This window comes from Calonectris borealis, chromosome 2 (assembly GCF_964195595.1).
Source record: "Calonectris borealis chromosome 2, bCalBor7.hap1.2, whole genome shotgun sequence".
Lineage (NCBI taxonomy): Eukaryota > Metazoa > Chordata > Aves > Procellariiformes > Procellariidae > Calonectris > Calonectris borealis.
The window spans coordinates 36,537,869-36,565,565 of record NC_134313.1 but is presented as its reverse complement, the minus strand read 5'-3'; the positions used below and the strand labels follow the sequence as shown (position 1 = coordinate 36,565,565).

The window sequence follows — 27,697 nt, the reverse complement described above, 5'->3', positions numbered from 1 at the left end:
CTGCTAGTAGCAGGGCCGCGGGCGTAGGGGGTCGGGGAGGCGGCGGGAGGGCAGCGCCGTGTCCGGGCTCCTTCCTCGGCGTGTGTGACTGAGGCAGGGCGCGGGGCCGCGGCGGCGCCCGGCTCCGAGCGCGAGCGGCGCGAAGAGGGGGAGCCCGGCCCCGGGCGGCGCAACGGGACCCGCGGGAGCGGAGTCTGCCTCCTTGCCCGCAGCGGGAAGTCCCGGGCGGGGGCGGCCCCGGGTGGGGGAGCCGGGCGGCGAGGAGGAGCCGTCTCCACCGCGGGGAGGCTCCGTCCCCTCCAGCTCCGCGGGCGGCCGTGCCGGGACGCGGGGTCCCCCCGCGCGGTCGGGGTCCGGCAGCATGAACATCCTGCTGGAGCTCTTCGTGGTGACTTTCCGAGTGCTGTGGGCTTTCGTGCTGGCCGCGGCCAAGTGGCTGGTGCGGCCCAAGGAGAAGAGCGTGGCGGGGCAGGTGTGCCTGATCACCGGGGCGGGCAGCGGCCTGGGCCGCCTCTTCGCCCTGGAGTTTGCCCGGCGCCGGGCGCTACTGGTGCTGTGGGACATCAACACGCAGAGCAACGAGGAGACGGCGGGCATGGTGCGCCACATCTACCGGGAGATGGCCGAGGCGGCCGCCGCCGCTCCCAGAGGTAAGCGGCGGCCTGCCGGGGCGGGCTCCCCGCGCTGTCCCCGCCGCCCGCCCCGGGCGCTGCCCCTCGCCTCTCACCTGCCCGGCCGCCGGCCCTGCCCCGGCCCGGGGGGAGTTAGCCGAGGCTGCCTGCTCGGCGGGCTCCAGCCCGGAGCCGCTCGCACTTGCGGCGGGCATGTGAGAGCGGCTCCGGGCTGGAGCCCGCCGGGCGCGGGGGCGTCAAACGCCCCGTCAGTGCCTCTGCCAGCCCGGGCCGGCCTTGTGCCCGGGCTCCGCGGCGGGGAGCGGAGACCTGCTTCGTGTAGCCTTGGGCTGCAACAGCGGCTTTAAAACCTGCAGCTTTTTTTAAAGCACTTTGGCAGCAATAGTAAATAGACGAGTCCTGTACAGTGGTGACACCAAAGTAAATAGAAGTTTTACTGTAATGGAAATGCATTCGCTGTTTCCACTTGACTACTTGTTTGCATGTCAAAATACAAGTAAGAACTTTATTTCCCCTGCCCCGTTCTCTTGTCTATATTCCTTAGTAGGTGGAGATGGAGAAAAAGATGCACTGCCCCATTGCAACTTGCAGGTTTACACATACACCTGTGATGTGGGCAAAAGAGAAAACGTCTATTCAACAGCCGAGAGGGTCCGCAAGGAGGTTGGCGAGGTGTCTGTCCTGGTTAACAATGCTGGTGTGGTCTCCGGGCACCATCTTCTGGAGTGTCCTGATGAGCTTATTGAGAGGACCATGATGGTCAACTGTCACGCACACTTCTGGGTAACTATAAACTCCTTTCTGCCACCCTTTTTGTCAGTTAATTTCGGGAAATTAACTGCTGTTGCTTAACACTTGCTCCCTTTCACCACTTTGTGGATTTCTTATTTTTAACTTTCTGTTCTGTTTAACAGAGATGGTGGGTATTAAAATTATTGACATAGTTTTAAATCAACTATATCCTCCTAGAATTCAGAGTTCTAAGTCTTTTGCCCTTTTCTCTAGCCCTGGATATGAAATCCTTTGCAAGCATAACCTCTGAATCTGCTTAAAGGTTGTTACTGTTAATGAATGACTCCTCAGCGTTCCTCCCATAGTCTTCTGCCAGCATGTTAGCAGCTTTAAGATGCTGTTCTAATGATGGTTACAATAGCAAACTTGCACATTTCTGGAAAAAATATTTAAAACCTCTGCTGGAAATGTTGTTTGAATTGCCTTGGAGGCAAATTGTTCCTTTTGAAGGCTGGGAGGAAAGGCGGAAAAGATTTCTCAAGAAATCAAGCCAAGAACACTTTCAGGAATCGTGTGTATTTGTCCTCATAGCTTTCTCTGGAGGCTGCTAGTAGAAGTAAGAAAATCTTTAATATGGTTTCTGGGGTGATATTGTCTCCATAACTAGCGGATACTAATCAAGGAGAACAAGCTATGTGATCTTACTCTTTTTGTCTATCTAAACCTTGTTTTCCTGTGTGGTTTATTTTTAAACCCACGGTAGTGTGGAGTTACATAAATGGGAATGTCGAAGGAGGGCATGATGCACACTTGGGTTAGCATTAGCTGTCAGACTGAGCCCATTGTTAGTATTAAAACTGTTCTCTGGTCCTTCAAATAAGGTTATGAAATACACTTGCATAACAATCAAAGGATTAAGCAATCCGAAATATACTTCAACTTAAGCCTTCTTTGGCTGGTCTTACCTTTTCATAATAAAATTTTGTAAAATGCTTCATCCTCAAAACTTAGAAGGCCCTTCCAAACCTAACATTTTTAACATGGAAGTGAAATGCTGTTTCATAAACCCTAAAGGAGCCCCTTCAAATCTGCACTGTGAAACACTTAATGGCAGAGCAGTGTTTTTTCCAATGTATTGTAAAGCTTGCAGAGAGAGTGCTTAAACTTCAGTGCACACAAGATAGTGTGTTTAAAAACTCTTTAAACTCTGAAAGTATATTTTAAGGCAATTTCAAAGGTTCTGAGAAAGCGTATATGACTTCTTACAACTAAGACCTCTGTGTGTTCCCCTTCATAAAAGTTAAATTGATGCTTAAGCAAACAGAGATGTGCGCTAGATTTAATGACTGTTATTGATGTGGTTTAAATGCCGAATTGACAAAGTTTCCAAGAACTCTAAATTATGACATCACTATGAATTAAAATATGGGAGGATCCTAAATTCTCCAGCTGTTCTTCCTTCAGGCCCAAGTCATACACTTATTTATAACATTGTTTCAGAGACCTTTTTAAAGCACCCTCTGTGTGTTCCCAGTCTCTTACAGTAATAGACAACTAAACTTAGAGTCTAGTATTCTATGACTGGGTTTCCGTAACAGTTTCATTGATCTCTAAACGTTACAGTGTGAAGTGACTTTAAAATTAAAAAAAAAAAAAAGAAAATTACTCCAAGAAGGTATAGTTAGATCTGAACTGTGGAACTTGAGATCTTGGCTTAAGCTTCTAAGGAGCAGTCAACACCCTTTATATTTAATTGAGGATCTGTTCATGTGTACACTTCCTGCAGATCCTGTGTCCTTCTTTGCTTTTTCTTTATTTTTTTGCTGTTGGCAAGGCTTTTTTCCTTGTCTTCCCCTTCATGATCCCAGAAAAGGTTGGCTTGACCAACAGTGGGTGGACTTCTATTAAAAGTAATAGTACTTAATTCATAAGATATCATCTGAATCAGCTGATTTGAAGCCAACTTTTTTGATGCAAGTCAATGCTGACTTAAATAGAACAATGTGTCTAGATGTGTGAAGTTTTATACAGCTAGTCTTTTCCATGTCAGCTAAACTGGTGGTCCAAAAGCAAAGCTAATACTCTGGAGCATTATGTAGGCTTTTAACTATTCTTGGAGGGTGTTTCGTCCAACAAGCTGTAAATGGATCTTAAAAAGACATGGATCTTCCATGTAATGTTGCTTCAGTAGTTAAGCGTCTGTACTTTCTGGAGTTTTGTTGGGGTTTTGTTTTTTTTTAATGTGTGACAGGGGAAATTCTTCCTCATCCCTTGATCGTTAATCAAGCCTCAGTGTGCTTCTATATAGAAACCTAAAATGGGGGCTCTAGTACTGTCCCCTTGAAACATCTGAAATAAGATTGATTGCCCGCTTTCTGTGCAGAATGCAGGTGATCTCAGCTTGCTTTATGTTAGCAGCTACGATCTGAAGGCTGCCCAACTTCTGCAGTAGGCAGTGACATGAAAGTCTGTCACTGGTTTGCTGTTGTGACTCCAACTGGACTGTGTACCATATCACAAACTGGCAGTCAAGAGAGCCTTAGCAGCATGCCACAGCCTAAACAGATGCTTTCCATTTTGCTGACATTCACGATTTGTATAATCCTTCCTATGAGTGTTCTATATAAACATGTCACCACTGCATCATGTAGCAATTTCCACAGCATAAAATCCACTGCAGTATTAAAAACCTGTTATTTCATGCTGTGATAACTTGAATGCTTCTGATATTGAAAACATAGGGACAAAATCCATTCCTGGTTTGAAACAAGCCAGCTCTGGTTTACTATAATTTGCAGATGCATAAAACTGCAGCAGGAGTGTAACACTATCTTTCCTGACAGTCTGTTGCAAGAATAATAACTTACTTGGCTGCACTTGTCAATTACTAGAACTGAACTTCTACAGACTAGGAAGCTTTCTTCTTGTGATATGTCAGGATTCAGATTTGAAAAATCTTAAATCACAGTATAAGATAAAGCTGTTGCTTAATCAGTTTTAAGCGAATATAGGAATAACAGTTTGGCTTTCCTGTGGTTTTACAATAAAGCTTAAGTGAAGTATCAAAATCCTGTGTTTTAGATCGTGGAACTGGATTTAATAAAACTACTGTACGTACTCTTCTTTCAGAACAATCTGAGATTCTTGTACCTACTCGTAACATTTTCTCTTCTGGAAGAATAATGCTGTTGCTGGATAAGTAGGTATTAATATTGTACATCAGCATAGTACCTGGGAAATCATTCTAGATTTGATTGTTGAATGGGACTTATGGAAGGGCAGGGGCAAGGCAATGATCAGGGTCTGTGAAGTTCTGTGGCATAAAGGTCCTTCTGTACAGCAGATCTTCAGTATTCAGCTCTGAGAGAACGGTGATCTGCGTTTCCCTGTCATGTGGATCCTCCAAAACTTTCAGCTTAAAGCTCTCCTCCTAGAGGAGTTCTCTTCAACTTACCGAAAGGGGGAAGCAAAAGCATTCAGCTCCAGCTCTGTCATATTTATATTAAAAAAAAAAAAAAAAATCCACATAGTGAGAGACTAGGGCCCAGAGTTTGACGACTTGTATACTGCTGTCTTAACTAGAGTAGTTATGTTCATTCACTTACAAACTACTTGATTTTTAAGTTATGCAGGTATAGTTGTCTTTGTAGGAATTAAACAAATCTTTTAGGTGGCCTGACATTGATACAGGAAGAGATAAATACTACTCAAGTAATTAGGGCATTCATAAATAGTCTAAAACTTCTAAAACTGAAATCTGCCTTGGAAAGACAGTTAATGCAGAGTTACTAAATCAAATACCTCTTTATGCAGCTGCTGTAGTTGTCAGTCTAATTAAACTGACAGGATTGCTACAGCCTTGGAAAATAAGAGTGGCTTATAATTGTCTATAATGTATCAATAGTTACGTATTGTTATTCTAGTCTTTTTAAGCTCCCTGGTGTTAAATAAAGCTCACGCCTATAGTTTGTTTAGTTTAAATATGGAAGTATTGCATTTAGTGTGCACACTGTCTACAGAAGAAAAGACAGCTTAAGTTACATTATTTGAAACTATATCATGCTGAGTCTTGTGGCCTGTTGGCATAACAGTTTGATTTTTGTCTTCATCTCTACGATTCCAGTATCTATGATCAAATATAGACACAATATTCCACTGAATATTGGCCAGCTAGCTATATTTAGCATTTTGGATGAGTGGAACTAGCTGCTTTAATTTTTTTTTTTTAATTTCATGATAATGTTTCCCAAGATGCCTAAGTTTACTTAAAAAGTTTAATCTACAAGTTCCTGACTTTTTTTCTTTGAAAAATGAGTTGGATCAAGTTCAAGAAAAACATGTGCATGTGATCCAAAGAGTGTCATCAAAACTAACTCTTCCCTTGCAAAATGATTCCAACTACATGCCACCAGTAAATTACCCTGGACAGCACATGTGTTTCATATACTGTGGTAGCATGCTGGGTAGTGAATATGAAGGAAAAAGCAGTCATACACTTAGCCTCGGAAGTAGTCATATTAGTCGTACTTAAAACTTATAAGTGCTTTGGTATGGTTCTGCAGTTCATATGTTCTTGGGTTCATTTCTCAAGAAAATAGAGGGAATTTATCAATTGAGAAAACACTATCTTCCAGATGCATGCTCTAGAAAACTGCACTTTCCCATTTTATAAAGGAATGTACTTAACAAAAGTTTTAGAAAATAAATGGGTGGATATGTGTTTCTGGCGCTTGAGTGGGCACAAGACTACTGGCTCAGAGCTTTCCTCACAGATTTGTTTTATGGTCTACTAGGACCTTGTCTAGCATTGTGTCAAGTTGTTACCAGCGTGCAATCTTTAATTTTGTAACCTGTATCTTGCAATCTGTGTGTATCTGTAATCTAGCCTTGTAGTCATGTTTTAGTTGTAGTGATCATTTTCAAAAAAATCATTGAAAGTTTTTCAGTTTTCTGATCCTTTTGCATGGGGGAGAGGGGCACCAACCCAAACCACTTAGTTAGGAACCTGGATGTCTAAGCTTTGGCTGTAGAAGCAATCTTGTATCAGTTTCAGAGTAGACATGGGTGAGGATAAAAATGACTCTTCAAACAACGTACTCATCTGAAGAGTCAGCAAGCATAATTAAGCACTTTGGGATGGGGTGGTAGGTGGGTCTTAGTCTTATGCAAAACACCCCTTCATTTGCCTTGTGTAGGAATCATATCAATTTAAGCACCTATAATTGGGATTTCAGAGTGCTGCCCACTGAACTGTAGTAGTTCCACGAGTTACTCAATCTAGTCCCTGAGGTTTATTGAGGCTATTCAGTCATGGTTCTCCATTGTCTACTGTATCTTGATGATAAATGAGCAGTTACATATCAAGGAGTCTGAACAAAACAACTTATAGCACTCTTGACTTGTTTAATTAGCAACACTTCCACCAGGGCAGCTGGAAAATCATATCGAAGATTCTTTGAAGGTGTTACTCGCAGCACCAACCTTCCTACATACACTTTCTGTGCTAGAGCATCTTCCTTGTGTGGTAGAGAATGCTGACCTCTTTTGTTCAAACAGCAGCTGAATTCATACATTTCCCTTCCTTCTCTTTAATAAAGTAAAGTATTTGATTTTCATCCCAATCAGCTAACAAATCTCAAATGACCATTCAGCATGTTTTCCTTAAACTGCTTCAGTTACACCCGAGCTTTTGCGACAGCTTCTCTCAAACATACTTTGGAAATTAATTTGCTGCGCCATTTGAAAGGTGCGTGGATCTTAGACTCTCAAATGACAGAAAATAGAGATTCTCAGATTGTGAACCATGGATTGTTTGTTGCCTGTAGATCGGTGTCTAAGATGGTAGTGTAAGGTGCGATCATCCAGTTACTTCCATGCACTAAACTATATGAAGTTTGAAGAGTTTAGGTGAAAACAGTAATATATTTCACAGAAAAGCAATGTGAATGTTCTGTTAAGGAAAGGGAAAGTTGTCCTGAAGAGACCACGTCAAGACTTCTCAAACAATTTGAAACGTATTTGAAGTATCAATTATTAGTGGCTTGCAATTCTACAGCCATCTAAAATAAAGCTGGATTTGCAGTATAGCTTGCAGAGGTAAGGCATTTGTGGTAATCTCACTCTTCAGTCTCCTGTGACGTTTTCTGAGGGTTGGAGACTTGTCAGCAAACTGTATGAATGCTTTCAGGATTGCTAATCTGCTCTGAAGGAATGGTCCTGGATGAGCGATCAGTGCGATGATTAAATGCCTGCTTCTTATGGAATGAGATAGGTCGGCTGAATAAGCAAAAACTTCTGCACTGACTTTGGTCTGATATTATGCTCTTACTTGTGAAGGATTTGGGGAGACAGTAAAACCTTGAATGGAACGATAGTCTTTGCCAGCATAGTGCCTAACCTCAGCAGAAGTGGAGAGAGTGGCTCTTCACTGTTTCAGTGACATGCTCAGTCTAAAAGATGGTGTCTGTGGAGGTTAGGAGAGCAATGGACTTTAAAGTTTGAGATTCTTCTATCTACAAGTAACATCTGCTTTTATTTTATGAAAAGCGTCTAAGTTAATGAGATCTCATTATGTTATTAACTTTCTGTAATAACCAAGCAACTATAGCAGACTTCTAGAAGACGGGCATGTTCATGTGCTCAACTGTGGAGAAAAGCAATCCTAATTACTATATGGCTAAGTGTCCTGCTAACCCAGCGTTTCCATCACTGCCTAAGACTTGTCTTAACTGATCTGTGTGGGTGAGCGATCCTTTTCTGTAGCTCTCAGTGTCATCAATTACTCTGACTAGACAGGTTGAAGAAAGATGAATGTTATGTTTTCTAGCACCATCTCTGCCATTTTAGCACTGCACTTTTAAAATCTTTTCTACTTTTATCTTTATCAGCTGCAAAGTTGTTATTCTTTCCCAATGCTTCTCATGCTTTGATTTCACTTCTGGCTTTTTTTTGGGAGGAGGGAAGGTTTTTCTTATGTATCTTTAGTACTAAACCTTTCCACAGTCTTCTCTATGTAAAAACCAGAGCATCGTTCTCTTGATAAACCTTGCTCCCTTGACCTTCGAGGATTTCTGGCTATTCACACTGATGGTAAAACTGAGTTACTGATACCTGTCTGTCTTTGTGAAAAATGGTAGAGGTCTTTTTGCAAAGGCAAACTGAAGCTGATTTATGGGCGATGCTATATGTTTTTACCTGTGGTCTTAGGCTTCTTGGTCTGTTAAAAAAAAGAAAGTGTCTTTCAAAATGCAGTTACAATGTAGGTGAGTAGGCATAGAGATTGGTAGAATCTCAGTTTCTGAGGGTTTAGTTTGAAAGAAGATATGTCACAAATGGGGGAGAGATTTACATCTGTGCTTACACTTCTAAATGAACACTTTGTTCTTGTAAATAATTATATTAGTATAATGATTTATATGTCAGTCAAATTAACACTTGACACGAGTGAGTTACCACAACTGGGATGTGAGGGCATGGTAGGCCAAGGAATGCTGGAACAGCTGCGGAGCCGAGGTGGCTGACTTGGTGTGAGCCTTTTGAAATTCAAGTTTGTTTGGCTGTTGAATTCTGCACCTAAATGTGCCCTGGTGCTGGTCACTTCTGCCATCTGTTTGAACTTGTGTGACAGCTTCTCGAGCACTCCCCTTTCAGCATTGGTTTAGAAAAGTGCGTGAGCGTATGCTTAAAAGTAAGTTGTCCAAAATTTCTGTTGACTTGGGATGAAACCACAAGGCAGCTTAGTGGTGGTAAGCTGTCACGTAGGACCACCCCTTGAATCTGCATCTTACCTTGCACTAGTTTTGGTATTTATCTGATCCTTGGGTGAGCCGGTTCAGCTCACTAACCTGTCCAGAGGGCAGGAGGGGAAAGCTGTTAATTTGCTTGGCCAAGTTGATTAGTTTTTCTATTTAGAGACTAGAATCACCTCGTCAACATTTCAGACTTGCAGTGTGGGGAGTGTGTGGGGGGTGTGTGTTGGGGAAAGGGCGAGGAGGAATAGGATAAAACCATGTAGCTGTGAACAGGACCTCTGTGGCTATCTAATGAAACCTCATTCTTGGTGACAGTTTCTGGAATAGGATTTACAGGCTCTAAATAGTTAAATAGTCATAAATGGTTCCAAGCTATAGCAAGTCTGCCACTGGCATAACAGTCTGAATGTAACAACTCGACTTCTAAAGAGATTGCAGTATTTTAATTATACACTATTAAAAACCCTTAGATAAAGGTAAGTTAGTTTTCTGAACACATCAGATAACGCTGTGTTAACAACTCTAGCTTATTTGCCTTGCACCGATACTATGTTTGCTGTTATGTACCATCGAGAGCAATGATTTCTATGCCTACCACGCTGTTTGACTTCTCTGGAAATCAGTTGTACTAACGCTGTTTGAATGTGGAAAAAACAAGCCAGAGCCATGTTTCAGCTTGTGGGAAACGAGCATAGTTTCCACAGGCAAGCAAAGGAAGAAAGTATCTCTCTGTCTTTGAACACTCACCCCCAAGAAAGTGAGTAGTTTGTTGGTGTGTAGTTAAAATGCCTGTGCAAGTAGAATCTTTGAAAATTTTATTAGCCACTGTTTTGGTCACTGTATTGGCTGGAGTTTTTTTGTCATTTTAGCTTTTGTTGGCTTATGAAGCAAAAGTTTACCTGCTAAGACTATTTATTTTCTGCAGACTTTTTTTGGGAGGGTGGGGAGAAGTATGAAACAGGAACACCTTCTGTTTTTTTACTTCTCATTCAGTGAGTTACTTCATAGTAAGTTGGAGCCTTCTAGGGTCTTATTGTTTCCTCAGCAAACTTTGAAGCTAAATTTCCATTCAACTATAATATCTTCTTTATTTTTCTGTTTCCACTAAGTAAGACTGTTAACATGAAAAGGGAAACTTTCCTTCTAATCTTATTCCTCTTGTGAGATACTCAGTTGTGGCATAATCACTTTCCTTTTTATAAAGTAATTGATTCAAAACAGTGACTTAGTGACTGATTTGGAGAGGATGAGTAAAGTGATTCAGCTTTCATCTGCATGCAAGTACTATAGCAATTGCAGTTCTATGGAGGTACTGGCCTTAAGGTATCTATAAAATGTGAGACAGTCTTTTTCTGTTTAGCCATTCTTGAAAGTGTATTCTGTTACATAAATCATAAAACATGAATGATGACTTCATATTTTCCATAAGTAGTTCTGACAGTACTGTTCTCTAGTAACTTTTTGGAAACATGCAGACTAAAATACCAAGTTTTACTAAATATTCCAGAGGATGACTAAGCTTATGGCAAGCTGGAGAAAAATGTGTATTTAGAAGTTGGATTCTGTTCTTGTTCACTGAATAGAATATTCTGAGCTCTTATCTAATAGATGTTGTAAAATGAATTTGTTGTGTGGATTTTTCACTGACTCATAGGGACATGTTTTCATTTTTGTCAAGATTATCAAATAGCTGGCAATAAATAACTGCTCTCCAAATGGTTGGACATTTGCTGCAAACTTGTGCTAATGAAGGTGAGGGACTAATGTGTTTGTTACACTAATGTCAACATAGCTCTGAAACACTACAAATCCTTTGACACAGCCATTTGTCAGTATATAAACAAAGTAGAATTTCTAGTCGCTCAACTTCAACAGAGCTTAAACCAGCTTTTGTGGAAAGGAGTAGCCAAGTGTTAACTTCTTACATCACTTGACCAGCAAACACTAAAGTAATTTCAAATTTGACATTTGAATAAATGCACGTTAGGTTGTCTTTACTGACAGATCTGCCTGGGAAGAATAAGAGGTTGGTGGTGCTACCTACTGGGACTGTAACTTAAGTTCCTGAATTTACAGGAGTGTAACTGGGCTGTCACAGCCATGTTGGAGCTCTGTGTTAGTCTTGGGTATATGGAAAGCTCAAATGCTGACATGGTAGATCTGAGCAGAAGGATTCACCTTCTTTAAACTGCATGTTACTTTTCAGTGGCTGCTGCCAACCATGTAATACTTGCTTTAAATTGAATAGTAATTGTGGTTTGGTAGCTATGATAGTCTGAGAGTATAATGAGATTAATATTTGTGGAGAATAACTATCAACTTGTCTAATAAGATGCCTTTGGGCGGGAGGGGAGAGGTCAGCTTTTGAGCATAAATGCTTTGAAAGCTTCAGTTCTCATGCTTGGTTATGCCTTAAATTTGTGCCGGCTGCAGAAGTCTGCACGTATACATTTGTTCCCAAGTTCCACTTCAGTCTAGACTTGTATCTTCCTTGGTTTGCAGTGTCAGGCAGACTAAACACATAGCGGGGCCTCCAACAGCCCTCTTACCATGTCATCTTACCTACTACTAATCCTTCTCAGCTTTTAGATTAGTTTGGCATTTGAAATCCACAACGAACATCATTGGCAACTTATGTTCTGCACTTCTACACTGCTTAAGCAGAGATACTGTCCTTCTCCCTGTTCATTGCTAGCTGTCGAGAATTCAATGTGACCGCTCTGTCCGAGCTTTAAAAGCCATTAAAATTCAAAGCAGGCAGAATTGTCTGTGAGGGCTCAGAATACCCTTAAGAAGCTGGCAAGGGAGTGTAGTTACTGGAGGGCATCTACTAGCCGGGGGACATCATTAATTTTTGGAAACAGTATGGTGTGTGTATGTTCTGGATTCAGCTGAAAATATGTTAATTCCACAAGAAATTCGTCTAGGTGCTCTGCACTGCTTCATTGGATCCTCTCTCCAGCTGAAAGGACTTGAGACCAAAGGAGAGGGAGAAATGGAAGTAGAACAGACACTGTTTCAGACAGAGCAGGATAACTTATTACAGGCAAGAGCTCCTGCAGGGAAGATACAGGACAGATATGGCAGAGGAATCGGCATTCTTTCCAGTTAGTAAAGATTCTGTGTTGATAAATTTGCAGTTAACATAGGGACAAAGAGTGCAAGGTCTCTGCTGGCTTATGAACTTCTTCCTCTGTGAGAGGAAGAGGAATGGGCTGCTGAGCAGGGAGTTGGTATACTTGACTTAAGTGGAGAATCACAGAATGTTTGAGGTGGGAGAGGACCCCCTCCTCAAGCAGGGCCACCTAGAGCCGGTGGCCCAGGACTGTGTCCAAACAGCTTTTGAATATCTCGAAGGATGGAGCTTTCCACAGCCTCTCTGGGCAACCTGCGTGAACGTGCTTCATTTTTCATAGCCATATGAAATCAAAGATTTGCAAAAAAATGGAGGGAAGAGGTATAAATATACAATTAGTGATTTAAACAATGTTATATACTGCTGCATATATATGAAGCCGTTATACATCAACAAAGCAATATCTGCAAGTACAGATGAAAGTAGACAAGTTGTGTGCATGTATGGTAGTATATATACAAGCATGTCCATTAAGGCAGGTAGATGCTTCCACAGAAATAATCGGTGGCGTATAGTTGTTAGAAATATCAGACACTTTACAGAACAGGCCTGACATCTGAGGGTGGAAATAATTTTAAAAGCATGTAAACCTAAAATCTGTTTCCTCTTGGGAAGAAAGAATATAAAAGTTCTCAAGAGCAGAAAGGCGGAGACTGCATACCAATAACATAAAGGCTCTAACTTCCACTTGCTGGTATAGAAATAACAAGGGTAATTCAGCTTGAATACCTGAACTTCTTCACGCCCAAAAAGCATATAAAGTAGTGGCCTCTCTAAGCAGAAGTGAAGTGTTCTTAAGGAGAAATCAGGGCCATCTTTGGCTGCGTTATATGTAAAACCCTGCCCTAGATAAAGGTGCACTCAAAATCTACAGTCATGCAATGGTGGGGGATGCAGAAAAGCTTTAGGTAAGAGAGCTGGGAGTTTGATTAGCAGCAGACCACTGTAAACCTTAGGTAATGATACCTTTTCCACCTTGGGTCTCAAGAAGAAAGTTTCTGAAGCAGGAATTGTATTATTTAGGTAGCATTCTTGAGTACTTAACCTACACTTCAGACTAGGGAGAACAAAGGTTTTTTTCTACTCCAGTCTTAGGTACCCAATTTGGGGTAAGATCACAGGAAATAAAGCCCTTAAAAGAAAGGGGAGGGGGAGACAATGTAGTGACATGATAAGGCAACAATAACAAAAGTTTCTGTAGCAATGTCCTTCCCTAAGAACTTTTCATATCCCACTGTCTGTAGACACAACCCTTTTTCAACTAAGCCTTGTTAACAAACTGTACAAAAGGCAATTTAGCCAGGCAATGTTCAGTCGCCCTAGGCATGGCATAATTAGTTCTAATAGTAAAGAATGGAAATCAATGATTAATGTTTGAGAGATAACTAGTGGTATTAGTTTCCTGTGATTTTTTTTTGTTTGTTTGAATAGCATTACTTATCTTATCTTTACTGTTTACCCATTGTAAACAGCTTTGTGGCACTAAGTTCTGAACAAGGAAACTACTTAATTCAGTTTCAGCTTTCTTCTGATATACTCAACATGAGTTGACTCCATGTAAGAGGAATCACTACAATAACTGAACCATTCACAGGAAATAGTGACTATGGGATTTGAAAATTGAAGAAATTTTGTAACTGGACCCTAAATACTAGAAATGCTAAACAAGGTAGTAATGTAAATATGGACTGTAGCATACTTGTTCTTCAGCAAATAGCATGACAGACGTTTGTTACTACTAACAAACCTACTTACAAACTTCAGTAAATAAGATGTAACCTAGTTTTGTACAACTTTGGTGCTTCTCAGCTGATTAAGTATGTCTGTTGAGAAGCAGGGGATTTTATGTGTATGGGTCAGTCATGAGGGTGGAGAAAACAGGAACGTTAATTATAAAACGAATTAATAATGAGTTAAAAACCAAATGATTCAAGTAATAGCTTATATTTTTACTAAGCTAAGACTTCATGTACTTCAAAGCAGTATTTCATGCAGAGTTGGAGAGAGGAAAAAAGATGCTTATTTCTCTGTAAATCAAATACAGTTTTGAATTAACTGATGGTGTTTTTCATTGTGACTTAATTCTTCAGGGTATTTACTTTATTTTGTTACCTTCACCTCTTAACCTGGGTAGATCTTATCTGTAGTTTCACTCTGTCCGCAAATGCTGGATATCCAAAGTATTGGGGGGGGTGTGGTGTGGTTTTGCTTCCTTGTTACTCGTCATCATTATAGACTCCTGTTTAAGTCTATCTTGTTCTTTCATGAGCTTCTGGTTGCAAGGCAACTGTAACATTATTACTGTGCATGTATGTTAAGCATTAACTGCTGTTGCAGTTCAATATTAAAGGAATTCCCATGGCCCCAAAACAGTGGGTTTTTATGTGAAGGACAAATAAAGCTTTAGTGAGAAATTGAAGGTTGTGTTGCCTGCCAGGAGCTAAATAACTAAGGGACTCCTTTAGAAATGAAATATTGGAAGGTCTAGCTTTTTTGTTTTGAACACAGGGCCTGTTCAAGGCACACTTGAGGGCAATCCTTAAATAGTTTCCTTTCATGCTTTTAATACAGCTGTCTATGGAAGGTTGGCTTGAGGACGTCATGTGTATCTCCTGTTCCTTTGTGCTCCGAAAGGATCTGGGTAGACCCATCAACAATCCAGAGAAATCTGAGACTTTCTTTTTTAATTCATTATTTTAGGAAGACTGGGTAATTCTGGCGTATTTTTCATTATCATTTCTTGAGAATAGAAACTGAAGATCAAAAATAGCACTGATTTCCACAGCTATTCAAATATTTACTTAGACAGTGGCTAATTATCCAGAAGGGGCCCCGCACTTGTTGAAAACAGTCAGCAGAGACATCTGAGCTCCTTTAAATCACAGCTTTGGTCCCTTATGTTAGCAAGGTCAACAGTAGTTACAGACTTCCGTCTACCTTCTGTATTCAGCCCGTTACTGGCAGAGCCATGTCGCTTGTGCTGTGCGGTCTCTCTAGTGTTCATCTCGGGACTTGGTATTTTCATGTAGTCTTAGCACAGCTAATAATCTCACCTTAACCTAATATTTCAGAGAAGCTTGTATAATGGAATTTAAGAAGGATGTGGAGATAATATGGGAAAAATGATTGAGATGATAGTGCAAATGACAAGTAATTACTCTCAGTTCTCATTGGAACCAAATAAAAAAGCTAGAAGGAAAACAAGGGGTTAAATCCAGGCTTGTAACTGCATGCTTTGGTGCATGAGAAGGCATTTTGGATATTATAGTCTCTAACTTGAATAAATTCTCCTTTGAGAATTTACACAGTTCTAGGTTATACTTTCAAGGCCTCTTGTAAAACTATTTGGCGATGGCTTTCACTGTAATCCTGTAAGTGAAGTTTTACTCTGTGTTTATAAAATGTATTTAAAGTGATTATCTATTGAAATAAGCTGGGCTGTATGGCTGTAGCTGAAAATAACTTCAGTATATTTACTGATAAGCTTGCCGTGTTTTTTTTCTGCCTTTCAGGCACCTCTCTTTCCCTTTTAATATACAGTAGTGCATTAGTGCTACACTACCCAGTTTGGACAAACCTACTTTAAGGCAAGGCTGCCACAGCCTGTCTGCAGAAGAGTCAGAGGTGCTATTTTGTCAGACCTTCATGCATTCCTTCTCAGTTACTGGAACGGAAAGAGAAATTGGGGCATGTGGAAATCTCTGGATTTCATTCCGTGGTGGAGTGAGTGGCCATGTGCTGTCCTGCGCAGGAGTAGGAGAACCTCCAGTATGTCCTGCTGTGGTCTGTGAAGAAGAATGGGAAGAAAAGAAGTCTGAAGTCCATGCTGAGGCGGAGAGAGGATATAAAGTGTATTTTAGACAAAAACTTGGAACAACATTTTCTTGTCACTGGCTCTGTTGCTTCATGGTAGTAGTTACAGGATTAGCTAACATGCATGGCAGCAGTCTTTTACAATCTCTGGTACCTTAGTTCCCAGAGTCGTCTGGATGAGTCCTTGACTAATCGCACCAATTTTGCTTCTTGGGTATGGCCGAATAGTGTTTAACATGAAGATGAAACAATGCGTTTACCCAAATGTTGCACTTGTTTGCACTGTTACGCAGCTGTCTGGCAGTCAGGAATAGCTGTGGCTTGGGAGGAAATGTCTTACCTGTTATACCAGTACACCGCTGTTGTGGATAACTATAGCAATGTAAAAACTCACCTGTTTTGATCAGCCCCAGAAAAATAACCGTGCTCTATCCTTCTTACCTGAAGGGGCTATATGGAAAATGAGCTATTCCTTTGGCATAAAGGAATTTCTGCCTTACAGTAAAGCAGCTTGTTTATGCCATCAAAATAGTTTAAAAGGGCTGTTGAAGATTGACGGAAGGCAAAAAGTATGAAAAAAATTACTGTACTAAAAAATAGAAACTTAAAGGACCTTACGTGTTGGTACCTGCTTTATTTCTTTTTTTGACATAAAGACAAATCTCTAAATACAAGGTAGCACGTACTTTTCCACCTTGGTGTGCTTTCTGCATTCAGTATCCATTGTCTTGAGCTGCGTACAGCTAACATTGTTTTCTGTGGATGCATGATTTCTACTTTAAGAATAATTAATCCAAAATTTAATTAAAAAAATCACTTTCCCAAACACAGTATTTCTTCATATTCTCATTTGCTGTATTTAGACTAATTTGTCTTGACATTGCAGCTGTGCTGTTCTTTGTGTTGCACAATCTTTTGAGTTTTGTTTCATTAAGAATGGAACGAAAGAATTTGGGGAAGGGGAGGGAAGAAGTGCTAGACTGTTAGAAGTTAATTTGCCGTAAACCAAAATGTTGAGAACAGATTACGAAAGCTATGAAGTGACATGTAAATGCTTGTTCAGTTTCACACTTGTGAGAAGTAAGTCATTAAAGCTGTGTGCACATGAAATAGATGTTTGGTTACTGGGAATAGTTTGTTCTTACTGGTATATTCAGAAGCATAGAGGAAAACGCTTAGAAGATTAGGAATTGATCTCTAGGCTCCAAAAAACTTAAAGATTAAACTAGCTTGAAAAACTAGCTCTACTCTGTTCAGAACAGCTTCATGTGTTCTATCTATCCTACCTAGTTGCTGTATCTAAACTATACTGCAGGTTAGAAAATGCATGTTTGCATTATGCTTTTGGGGCTTTTCGTTTTTTCTAAAAAAAAAAGGGAAAGAAAGAAAGAAAAAGTGACTTCTGAGTGAAGAGGGTGCTTAACTTAAATTTCTTGATGTTGAACACTGCATGACTTCCCTGATTCTTCACCCTGATGCATCACAACACAATTCCTTTCATCCACTATATTCTACTTACTGGTTTCTCCTCAGTGTTGAAAAGTGTATTATGTTTGTCATTAATAAAAGACCCAGCTCTGACTTTAAGTACTTAAATGTTTTGGTTAAATGTCTTCCTCTGCAGCTGTGAGAGGTAAAATTGAAACCTAAAGAATCAAACCAGAAGCAGATAGTTTGATTAAATCACTTGAGTTGATTTGAATTATTTTGGGGGTCTGGTTCATGACCTCTAATGTCATGGACAATACCACATCTTGCTTGGTACCTTCTAATACTTTTTTTTTTTTTAATGGAGGATTAGCATGTCCACTCATCGTCTCAGAAGACTAATGTGGGCTGTGCTACCTGTTCAGACAAACTCCAGATGGGAAGGCCACCCAGGAGGCATCTTGCCCCTGAACCGGTCAAACTCTTAACTGGTTTCTCAGCAGCACAGCAAGCACACAGAAGACTTCAGGTCTGGTAGGCAGATGTAGCTGAAGCTGAAAGAAACTAGAAACGAGAAACTAGGTTGATCTGGTTTATGTAACAAGCAGAAAGACTGGGGACCAGAGTATGGAGGAAGCTGCTTTGATCAAGGAAGTGGGCTGTGCCAGGAGCTCAGTAAGAACACTGATTTATTTGGGGATTGCTTATACCACGAAAGAGAATAACTTCACTTTGGGATTGTTTTTCCCAGCAAGAGGAGGTTGGGAGGAGTAGTGGGCAAGCCTTTACTCGGAGACTGGAAATGCGTCCCCCCATAGGGTGTGTCTGCCTCTGACAGTGCTTGTTTTCAAGTACTGACTCCCAGCTGTAGCAGATGGCTGGAGGATGGCAGCAACCGAGATGACTTTCTCTGTCATCCATTTAGCTGAGATGTTGATAGTTGACTGCTAAGTTTTGTACATGTGATAGTTGTGCTATCTTTATGGACTGCCTCAGCTTCAGGTTTTGAACGGATTTGCGGGATAATGTCCCGTGACAAAGAACAGGGACCTGCTATAAACAGGTTGTTTCAGAACACTGAGGTCTCACGCAAAGATTTCCATGAATTACTAATTGTCTTCAGACCAGAGTAGCTGTGTTTTTTCCTATGTGGCCGTAAATGGCCTTTTAAGAGATGACTTACGTGAAGTGACTGTAGTTCTGCTGCCGGGAGTTGTTCAGTCTGCACTTGAATTGCCGAAGACGTCACCCAAAAGTGACCTTAACCGGGTTTATTCGTCATGTGCCAATTTCCTCTTGAGTGAAAAAGGGTTACTTTAGCCACAAGCTCGGTCTTTGTAATCTTTATGCTTTGAAGGAGTGTAGTGTGGATAAGACTGGGCTTTCTGAAATTTACTGCTCTGCAGTTGCTCTGGTTATTTCCCGTGTCTATATATATACTTGTGAAAATTCTACTCTTCTTCAGCCATAGATAAATATAGACATTTATGGACACCTAGCTATAGTTCATCATACTCAAAACAAAACAGTGTTATAGTAAAGCCAATATAAAAGACAGTCCAGCTAAGCTTAGTGCACTTGCCTGTTGTTTATCTCTTGGAAGAAAACATTGATTCATGCCTTGAAGATGGTAGGCAAAAAAAATCTATTACTACTTCTCTCCCCCAAGACAAACTCCAAGGCGAGTGCCCCTTCATTTCTGTAGTTGCAGTGGTTTTCAGCCAGAGCTTCAGTCTGCATTATCAAGCTTTCTGGCAATGTGAGGTGGCAATCAGTCATTCCGATGTGATGTGGACAGATAACCAAGACGTAAGTGGAAACTGCTGATGGAGCTGACTAATGCTCTGGAGGGGAGTAAATTGTTAGCAGGACTGAGTTGGGAGCATGGGTCTCTTACAGGGATGGCGTGGAGGACCAGGACTAGTGTACACATCGTTGGTGTTGGGGTGTGTAAGGCAGGCTGCAGATAAATAACACACTGTAAAACTTCAGTGCTATCCGAGCGAAGCCTCTTACCTTCTCAGACGGCGCTGCCCTGTGATGACGGGGCTTTGTTGCCATGCAACATGGGAAGAGAGGCTGAAACTTTGTGTGCCTGGCACAGATTAGTTTAACAGAGAACTAAATTCTTGTCCGAGCCTCTATATAATAGGTTTAGAGATCCCTGCCATGAGGAAAGAAACAAATGCAAGGCAGCTTGCTCTCAGATTATTTTTTATAATTAGCTTTGTTAGGCAGTTATGACAGAATCTAGGAGTTGTATGAATCAACAGTAGAAAAGGCAAGGAGTCATGAGGTCTGTTAATCTTCGATCATCTGCCAGCTGTCCAGTGAAAACACTCTTTTGTGTGGTGTTAGGAGGTCTGGATTAGTCATTTAGCACCTGCAGGCAAAAATGTTGTACAAGAACATGTGAAAATCATTAGAGCAAAACTGTCCTGACGTCTGTGATTGGAAAATGCAGACAGCATAAGAATGGAATTAGATGGATTCAGCTGTAGCTTGCACGTCTTTTTAAGAATGTAGCTGACACGACTCAGACCAACAATTAAGCAAGTAGCAAATACTTAAAGGACATTTGCATGCTCTGAGTTTCTGTCCAAATTACATGGGAAGACAAGGTTTCTGAGAGGATTACACATTTAGGATTAAGGATTCGTGGTTCTGAGTGAATTAGAATAGAATAATAGCTCCGTCATGAATAGATTTATATATTAACTAGGCATGTTTGTGATTAAAAAGCATTGTCTGAAGTTCTTTGGCAATTTAAAAGTGATCTCATATAGTGCACTGACAACCTATAAGCTGAAGTAACTACATATACCATTTTACTACTTCATTGATTTTTTTTTTTAGCATATATGGTGCTCTGCTTAATACTTATTTAAAAAAGGAAAGCGTTGAGTCAGCTTTAGAAAACAGATATGACAAAAGTAGGTATTCTAGCAGAGGTGATCTAGCAAATGCCTTCAATTTATTGCTTAAAACTTAATTTTTTAAAGGTGTTAACTCTGACTTGGGTTTTTAAACAGAAACAAACTTTGTTACAATCAAAGCATAAAAATTGGAGGTTAGAATCAAAGTTTCGCCTTGAGACTTGCTTTTGGTTTATTTTATTTGTTTTGTTTTATTTTAAAACTCTTAAAATAAGGAATTGATAATAGAAATGTGTATCTTGTCTTTTCAGTTAGAGCAATGCTTATGGCTACTAATAAAAATGGAAAGTAATTTAGACTAGTAGATGTTGACTGTATTTAATATGTAAAAAGTAACATCAGCAAAAACTCTGCCTCCACTATTTCTTTTAATGTAAAATGCCCAAGATGATAAGTTAATTGAATAAAACTAACCATATCTAACTTCCAAAACATGCTGTCAATAATTAGAACTGATAATTGGCACTGGTCTTAACACAGATGTGCTGGATGGTGTAATTAAACACTTTGCATTCCTTTTTCTATCTTAAAAAAAAAAATGTGACTTCCATTTTAGGATCAAATTATCTCCTTCTGATAACTAGTCTCTTGCAGAAAAATAAACATGTCTGAGCTCAATTGATCCTTTAACCTTAGGATTTCTGGAGATATAATCCTTGCTGCCTTGCTGTCTGAATTCACAAACAAGCTGTAGATTTTTGACAAACTCAGAAGTTCAAAACCCATACAGTGATCTTACTTCTAAATTCTTGATAATAAACAGAGAGAGAGGTTTTGAACACTTATTGCTAATGTAGTATGTTCATAGTGTGGTGTTTTGGTTTTTTTGTTTGTTTTTTTTTTTTTTTCCTTTGTAGACCACTAAAGCATTCCTTCCCAAGATGCTGGAAATGAATCATGGACACATTGTGACAGTTGCAAGTTCCTTGGGATTGTTCAGTACTGCTGGAGTGGAGGTTTGGTAGACTATAATTAACAATAAATTTGGCACTTCTTGCTTAGGATAAGTTTTTTTGTATTATCAGCTAGAGAAAATAAAGTCAGACCTTTAAAGATCCTTGGAAGCTATGGTGCTCAGTATCATATCAACGCATGGCTCCCTGTGAGTGGGATCTGCAGGACTTAGGCAGCCACCGTATTCACCTGCTTTGCGGGTGGACTTGCCACTTAGAGTGAAAGCCTGGGACTGCTAAGGATTTCAGAATGCTGAATGATCTTTGAATTACCTGATAAATTTAGGAACCTAAAAGGGGCCCCTTACCTACTCCTGTCAAGATCTTCAGTGCTAAGCTTGAAGCGAAAGGCAAGGATTTTCAAAAGAAATGTTTTCTATTTCCTGTTTCTGTGAGGAAATGGTTGCCAACCTTCATTCCAGAATATAGGTCTCACCTGCTTTACTAGGCTCCCAGTTATAAACATTAGGTTGTCTAGTTGCTAGCAGCTGTTTGAGAACACCAGTTTGTGAGACTTGTTTGGTAGATAAAACTAGGTTAGGATTAGTCTATTATCTTGCTTTTTGGGTCATTAGCACAAACAAGTGTGAACAAAAAGCATTCAGTTAGTGAAAATGAATTAATGTATCTAACGGAATAATGGTTGTATTGCCCCATAAGCATAGGCTTCTTTGCATATAGGTAAGGCTCAATCCAGGACTTCAAACTGCAGTGTTTCATAACAGAAATGAATGAAGCTGGTGTAACTCCAGGCTTTTTAGAGTATTTACTATCTTGAGAAAACTACAAAGAATTTCCTAGACTGTGGGTGTGACCACCAGCAGAGGTGGACACATCCAACGGAAAACTCGAATGCTAGTGCTGTCTATGCAATTATTTTTTAATGTTGCTTAACTTAGTATTTTTATGAGATATACAAGCAATATCCTCTTCTGAAAATTAAATAATACATTCATCTCTATTATCTCTTCCGTTGAAACTAACCTTAAAAATAAAGCATTTAAGATTTTTACACCTATGCCCTGCCAACTTTCCAAGCTTTTTCCAATCTGACCCAAGGTAGTATTAGGTATCTCAGTCCTTTGTTGTAATATTTAATATTACGCAAACTGATAATTGAAGTAACTTGCCATGTGAGCCTGCCTGATTCAAAGACTTGAATCCGAGGTAATACCCTCCTACATTTAGATTTCCTGCTTTCATGATTCTGTGCTAATTGCCTCAAAAGTAAAATGATAAATGAGTTGATGTGATGCTCTATTTGGTGGGTGTCTTTTGTGGTTGCTTTGAAAATCTGTGCAGAATCACCTCAGATATGCTTTGGCTTTGAACATGATTCATCTCTGTCCTTTTTAAGTTGCCTTCTTTTTTGCCTTGTTCATTGCCAACACAGGATTATTGTGCCAGCAAATTTGGAGCTGTAGGTTTCCATGAGTCTTTGAGCCATGAATTGAAAGCTGCTGAAAAGGACGGAATCAAAACAACTTTAGTTTGCCCTTATCTTGTAGATACAGGAATGTTCAGAGGGTGCAGGATCAGGTGAGTAAAATTCTTCTGCCCTGTATCTGTCATAAAAGTACTTGAAGGTAGCTACCATAAACATATTAAAATAAGTATTTTCTCTGCTTTAATATATGTTAGTGTGATGTGTAATCCTGACTCAAAAAACGGACTTTCTGTATTCAGTGAGTATCTTCTGTCCTTTTGTACTTAGGCAACACAAGTTTTGAGCTATAGTCTTTGTAACTGAACAGTGAATGTAAAAAAATTGAAGTCTTTGTCCCTGCTGAGGCATTCCAAAGAAAGTGAGTTAATGAACTCTTCACTGAGGTCTGCGGTCCTTTGTGTATCTTATCTGTCTTAATCGAATATTTCAGAAAAGAAATTGAGCCTTTCCTTCCACCCTTGAAACCAGAATACTGTGTGAAGCAGGCTATGAGAGCTATCCTTACAGACCAGCCAATGATCTGCACACCTCGCCTCATGTATATGGTCACCTTCATGAAAAGGTAAGAGCTGAAATGCCAGTTCGTTGGCAGTATGCTTCACAGAATACTAATAAAATGCATGAGCTTGTCCACTTTCTGGATGTAAACACTCTCCCACCCACACAGGTCATAGGTGCTGTTTTGTTAGAATTCATAAGTCTCTCTTGGCTTGCATGAGTGTAGGTTGCTGGCTTGGGAAGCTCCATAAAATTGAGATCCTGCGTATTATGCATCTTTGTTTTACCCTTCTGGTATCTTTCATTCTTAGATTGCTATTTTCTTTTCAACTTTTCTTTCCATTGTTTGGGTTCCTCTAGGAATGGGGCATGAGCAACTTCCACCAAAGGAACCTCTAGCTATTTGTCTCTGGAACCAGTGTGTAGGAGGCCCTGCCTGCAGATTCTCTAGGACTTGCACAGATATGGTAGATAAACTGAAAATCTGCACATTCAGAACCAATTTTCAGAGTTGAAGTTTGGAGGAAGGGCTATTTAAATGAATTACCTCCTTTGTCCTGTCTAACGTACTACAGGTTTTGGATGGGAACTCTGTTTAATCTGTAACCAGGCTGACATTTCAATGATGCAGGGTAATACAGTAGTTGGCTCAATTCCACTGATGCGACATCACTTGTGTTCTAGTTTATAGAGAACAGCTTCACAGCTGTCTGTGTTTTTTTAAAAAATCTGTAGTGTGTAGGAGGAACCTTTAAAATATAGCATTGTCTTATTTTCCTTCTGAAACTGAGAACCGTGGTGATTTTTATTCCACTTACAAGGCAGTGGGTCTCCTCTGCCTGAAGTCTGTCATGGTGGACAGTCACTAAAGACTAGAGGAGCCTTTAACGCTCACCTCTTTCCTGGAAGAGAGTATGTATGTGTCTCTTCTGTCAACAAATCAAGGCCACTGTCAGCATCTTTAGAACTAGCTTCTTCAACCAGAAGCTCAGAGGGTGCTTCAGTGCTCCCTGCACAAGCAGTGCCTTATGCAGCAACAGTCACATCAAAGGCCCTTTGGGCTGTCTTGCGTTCAACACTTCAGCTTCCAACAGGGAGATCAAAGCTTCTGCATAATCCACGCCCCAGGCAGCAGCACTTAGATCAAAGGCCCTCCAGTGGCTACTGCACAAGCAGTACTACTGTCAGGGAGGACATCTACTTCTCAGTGCTTCGGTGGTCGTTACTCCTATTGGCTAGATTCTCTGCATTGCTTTCCACTGAATGAGTGTCTGCCACTATTTCCAGGGGCTGAGGAAATCCCATCTTAGCCCTTCACTAGAGCCCCTGAGTACTATACTTGAAATAAAAGTAATATTTTGTGGATGTGAGAAGGAGGGGAGGGTCTGTAGCCAGGTATCCATCACATAGTCACCTCTTGGAATTTTATCTGGAGGGGGAAAAAGGAAATTGGTGTCTTTACTTCAGACCTCTCTTTTTGAGGATGGATGACTGAGTTTAGAATATAAGTTAGACATCTGGTGATCAAAGAATGGCATTAACTAACACTAATCCCACATTAAAGAATATCTTAAATGTCTGATGACCTCTGCTGATGTGGCTTTGAGCAGATGCTTTGCTTTTAGTAGGCCTTCTGTGATGCCCTTGCACCCCCTGCTCCCTTTAAAACAAGCTATTACACTGCTTGTGAAGAAGCAGCAGGAAATCTGGTCTAAGCTGGAGGCATGTGAATAAGTAGCTTCTTCCTCCTTTCTGCTTGCCTGTATGGTTGGGACTCTAGAATTTCAATTTTCTCTGTAAGTATCCCTGTGAAATAAAAATCCTTTAAGTCTATTAGGAAGCCTCTCCAATAGCCAATATGTTGCTTTTAAGGAGACCAAGTACATAGTGTAAGCAGAGGTTTTGTTTTATGCTGCCTTCTAACAGTTTTATAATCTCTTTTTCACAGTATTCTGCCCTTTGAAGCAGTTGTATGCATGTACCGGTTTTTGGGAGCAGACAAGTGTATGTACCCTTTCATTGCTCAAAGGAAACAGGCTACAAACAACAATGAAGCAAAAAATGGAATTTAACACTCTTTTGGATGGACTAACATTTAGAGGTGAATACGATAACATTACATGACTGAATTGCGAAGTGCACTTGCATCTAACAGATGCAAATGTCAACATCTTACTGTGGCATTCTCTTGGGTCCTAAACCTGTGTATTGAACTCTAAAAATCAATGGCTTTTTATATACTGTAAATAAAACTGACTAGAGTACTCGGAAAATGTGATAGGTAAGCAAAGTGAATTTACAACGTAGCTGCCACCATTGTCCTTTAGAATATCACTGTATGTACAGTAAACTAGTCATACTACTTCTTGTAGGGATGCACTGTGTGATATCTCTTCCTCAGCCTGCCAAGGTTTGTAAGAGCTGCCTCCAACTAGAAGATGCAATGTTTCAGAAATTGTTTGTCTTTCCCTATTTTATTTGGGAAGGGGGAGGGAGGGAAATCTTGGGATTTAAGCTACTGCTCATGACCTTTTAGCAAATTCAAGGACAGTTGCTGAATGCATCTCTTCACTTGTTCACCCAAGCTCTCTAAAGGACACATGGCCAAATTGTGGTGTAATTCTCTTTTGTAGCAATTGTGTGTGTTCTATTTAAACAAAGATAAAAAGAAATTTGTAAATCTCTGCCGATTCAAAGGCAAGTGAATGTCTCAAATACTCTCAGAGCAAACTTGTACTGGGCATCTGGTTTTCTAGGAATGCAGTCAGTGATTTAAACTGACTTTTTTCAAGTCACTTGATTTGAAATATGCTCTGTTCTGTTTCCCTCTATATGTCAGAGTCCAATCTAATATTATGGACTATATGTTTCTTTTCTTCCTCCTCATTCTTACTTCTGGCAGAGTTCTCCCACTCCCCCGTGGAAGCTGTTGTATTAAATTTCTGTAACTGGACTTGTGCCTAAAAGACAAAGCAACTCAGCTGAGATACAAACTGTTTATGTAAGTGCTGGTCATATGCCAATTATTAGCAAAGGAAAAATAGAGTAACGCCTGAAGCAACTCTACATGCGGAATATGGAAGGGTGTAAAGATTTTTTTTTTTGAGTTGTACTCACATTGTAGAACAGCAAATGACATTTTTACAGTATTTTTTGTAAAGCGAACAATTTTGTGCCTTGAATAATTTGGTAATCTGTATTAGTGAAGCATTGTAAAAGTGAACTTCTACCTCTGTATCTTAATGTATACCATCCACTTGTAAACTACTATCGGGCAAATTGTGATTACTTTTTTAGAATGTCTTGTTAAATAGTGACCAATGCCTGTGGTTATTAAAGTGAGCCACCTTTTCCTTAAAACAGTGATTGCAATGCTTCCTTGAAAGACTAAACTAATGCAAACTACTTGTGCCTGTTCCGTAGCTCTTTAGTATCAATACAGTTCAAATATTTATTGCTCTGTTCTTGTATTCACTTTGTCAGCGACACAATTTTCAGTGTAATCTCTTAAGTCTATTGTAAGTACTGTGAAATTAGGCTTTAGGAGCTGACAGTTTTCTCTAGTTTCTAAACTCATCGATGAAGTAACTGGTCAAAGAGCTTTTGAAGAATATTCATTTTGGTTTTCTATGGAGCTTCAGTTAGATCTACATAAAAATGACCCGGTGTGGATGCAGTTTTAATGAATTAAAAAGTAAATGTAGTTTCAGTACAACTGCAGTTATTACTACATATTTATATATATCATACATACAAAAAAAAAATTCAGTATCTGTCTGGACAATAGTGTCGTTAACTAAGCCTGTTTAGAAATTAATCGAAAGTAGAAGAAACTGTTTACATTAACCCTTACTCCAAATTCCATGCTCTTTTGAAAAAGCCTCTTAATGACTTACTTCCCCAGGGCCAAATTAACTCCCATGTTCTTACAGCAAAGTCACTAAGAGCAAGTACAGCAAATTTAATTCTATTACATAACAACATTTTAATGCACATTTGTTTTTCTAAGATGTCTCAATCTATATTGCTGTCTTGGACTAAGAAGCAACTTTTAAAGTTTGATATATTGATACTCAAGATACTTATTAGCCTGACAGAAAAGGAAAAATAAAAAGCTGACCAGTAATATCAAGTTTCTATAAAACATCATGCCAATTTAGAATGGTTATAGGCTTACTTAAAAAGCAAGTTTCAGGGCTTCTAGAGTTCTACTTTAATTATCAAATAGGTTGTCATCCTGGTTTCTCTGAATTTACTACCATTCCAGAAATATCATGGTCCATCTCAGTTCTTGAACTGTGTGGTTGAAGGTGTGGCTCGTGACTGGTGAGCTCTGTGAGCATGTTTCTAAAACTTGTTCAGACCCTTAAC

General features: G+C 40.0%; 1 protein-coding gene across 3 annotated transcripts; it reads left to right on the top strand.

Annotated features, from left to right (window-relative positions):
- Positions 1–58: 58 nt before the first annotated feature.
- RDH10 (retinol dehydrogenase 10) lies at positions 59–26,778 on the top strand. Of its 3 annotated transcripts, XM_075141653.1 has the most exons (7): positions 59–650; positions 1,177–1,415; positions 21,286–21,384; positions 22,775–22,920; positions 23,259–23,390; positions 25,275–25,427; positions 26,229–26,762. In XM_075141653.1, the coding sequence occupies exons 1-6, from the start codon at positions 362–364 to the stop codon at positions 25,396–25,398; spliced, it is 1,029 nt and encodes a 342-aa protein (XP_074997754.1). In that variant the 5' UTR covers positions 59–361; the 3' UTR covers positions 25,399–25,427; positions 26,229–26,762. The 3 variants fall into 3 exon arrangements, with proteins under 3 accessions (XP_074997754.1, XP_074997755.1, XP_074997753.1); XM_075141654.1 differs by having other exon boundaries at positions 1,180–1,415; positions 25,275–26,778; XM_075141652.1 differs by having other exon boundaries at positions 25,275–26,778.
- The last annotated feature ends 919 nt before the right edge of the window (positions 26,779–27,697 follow it).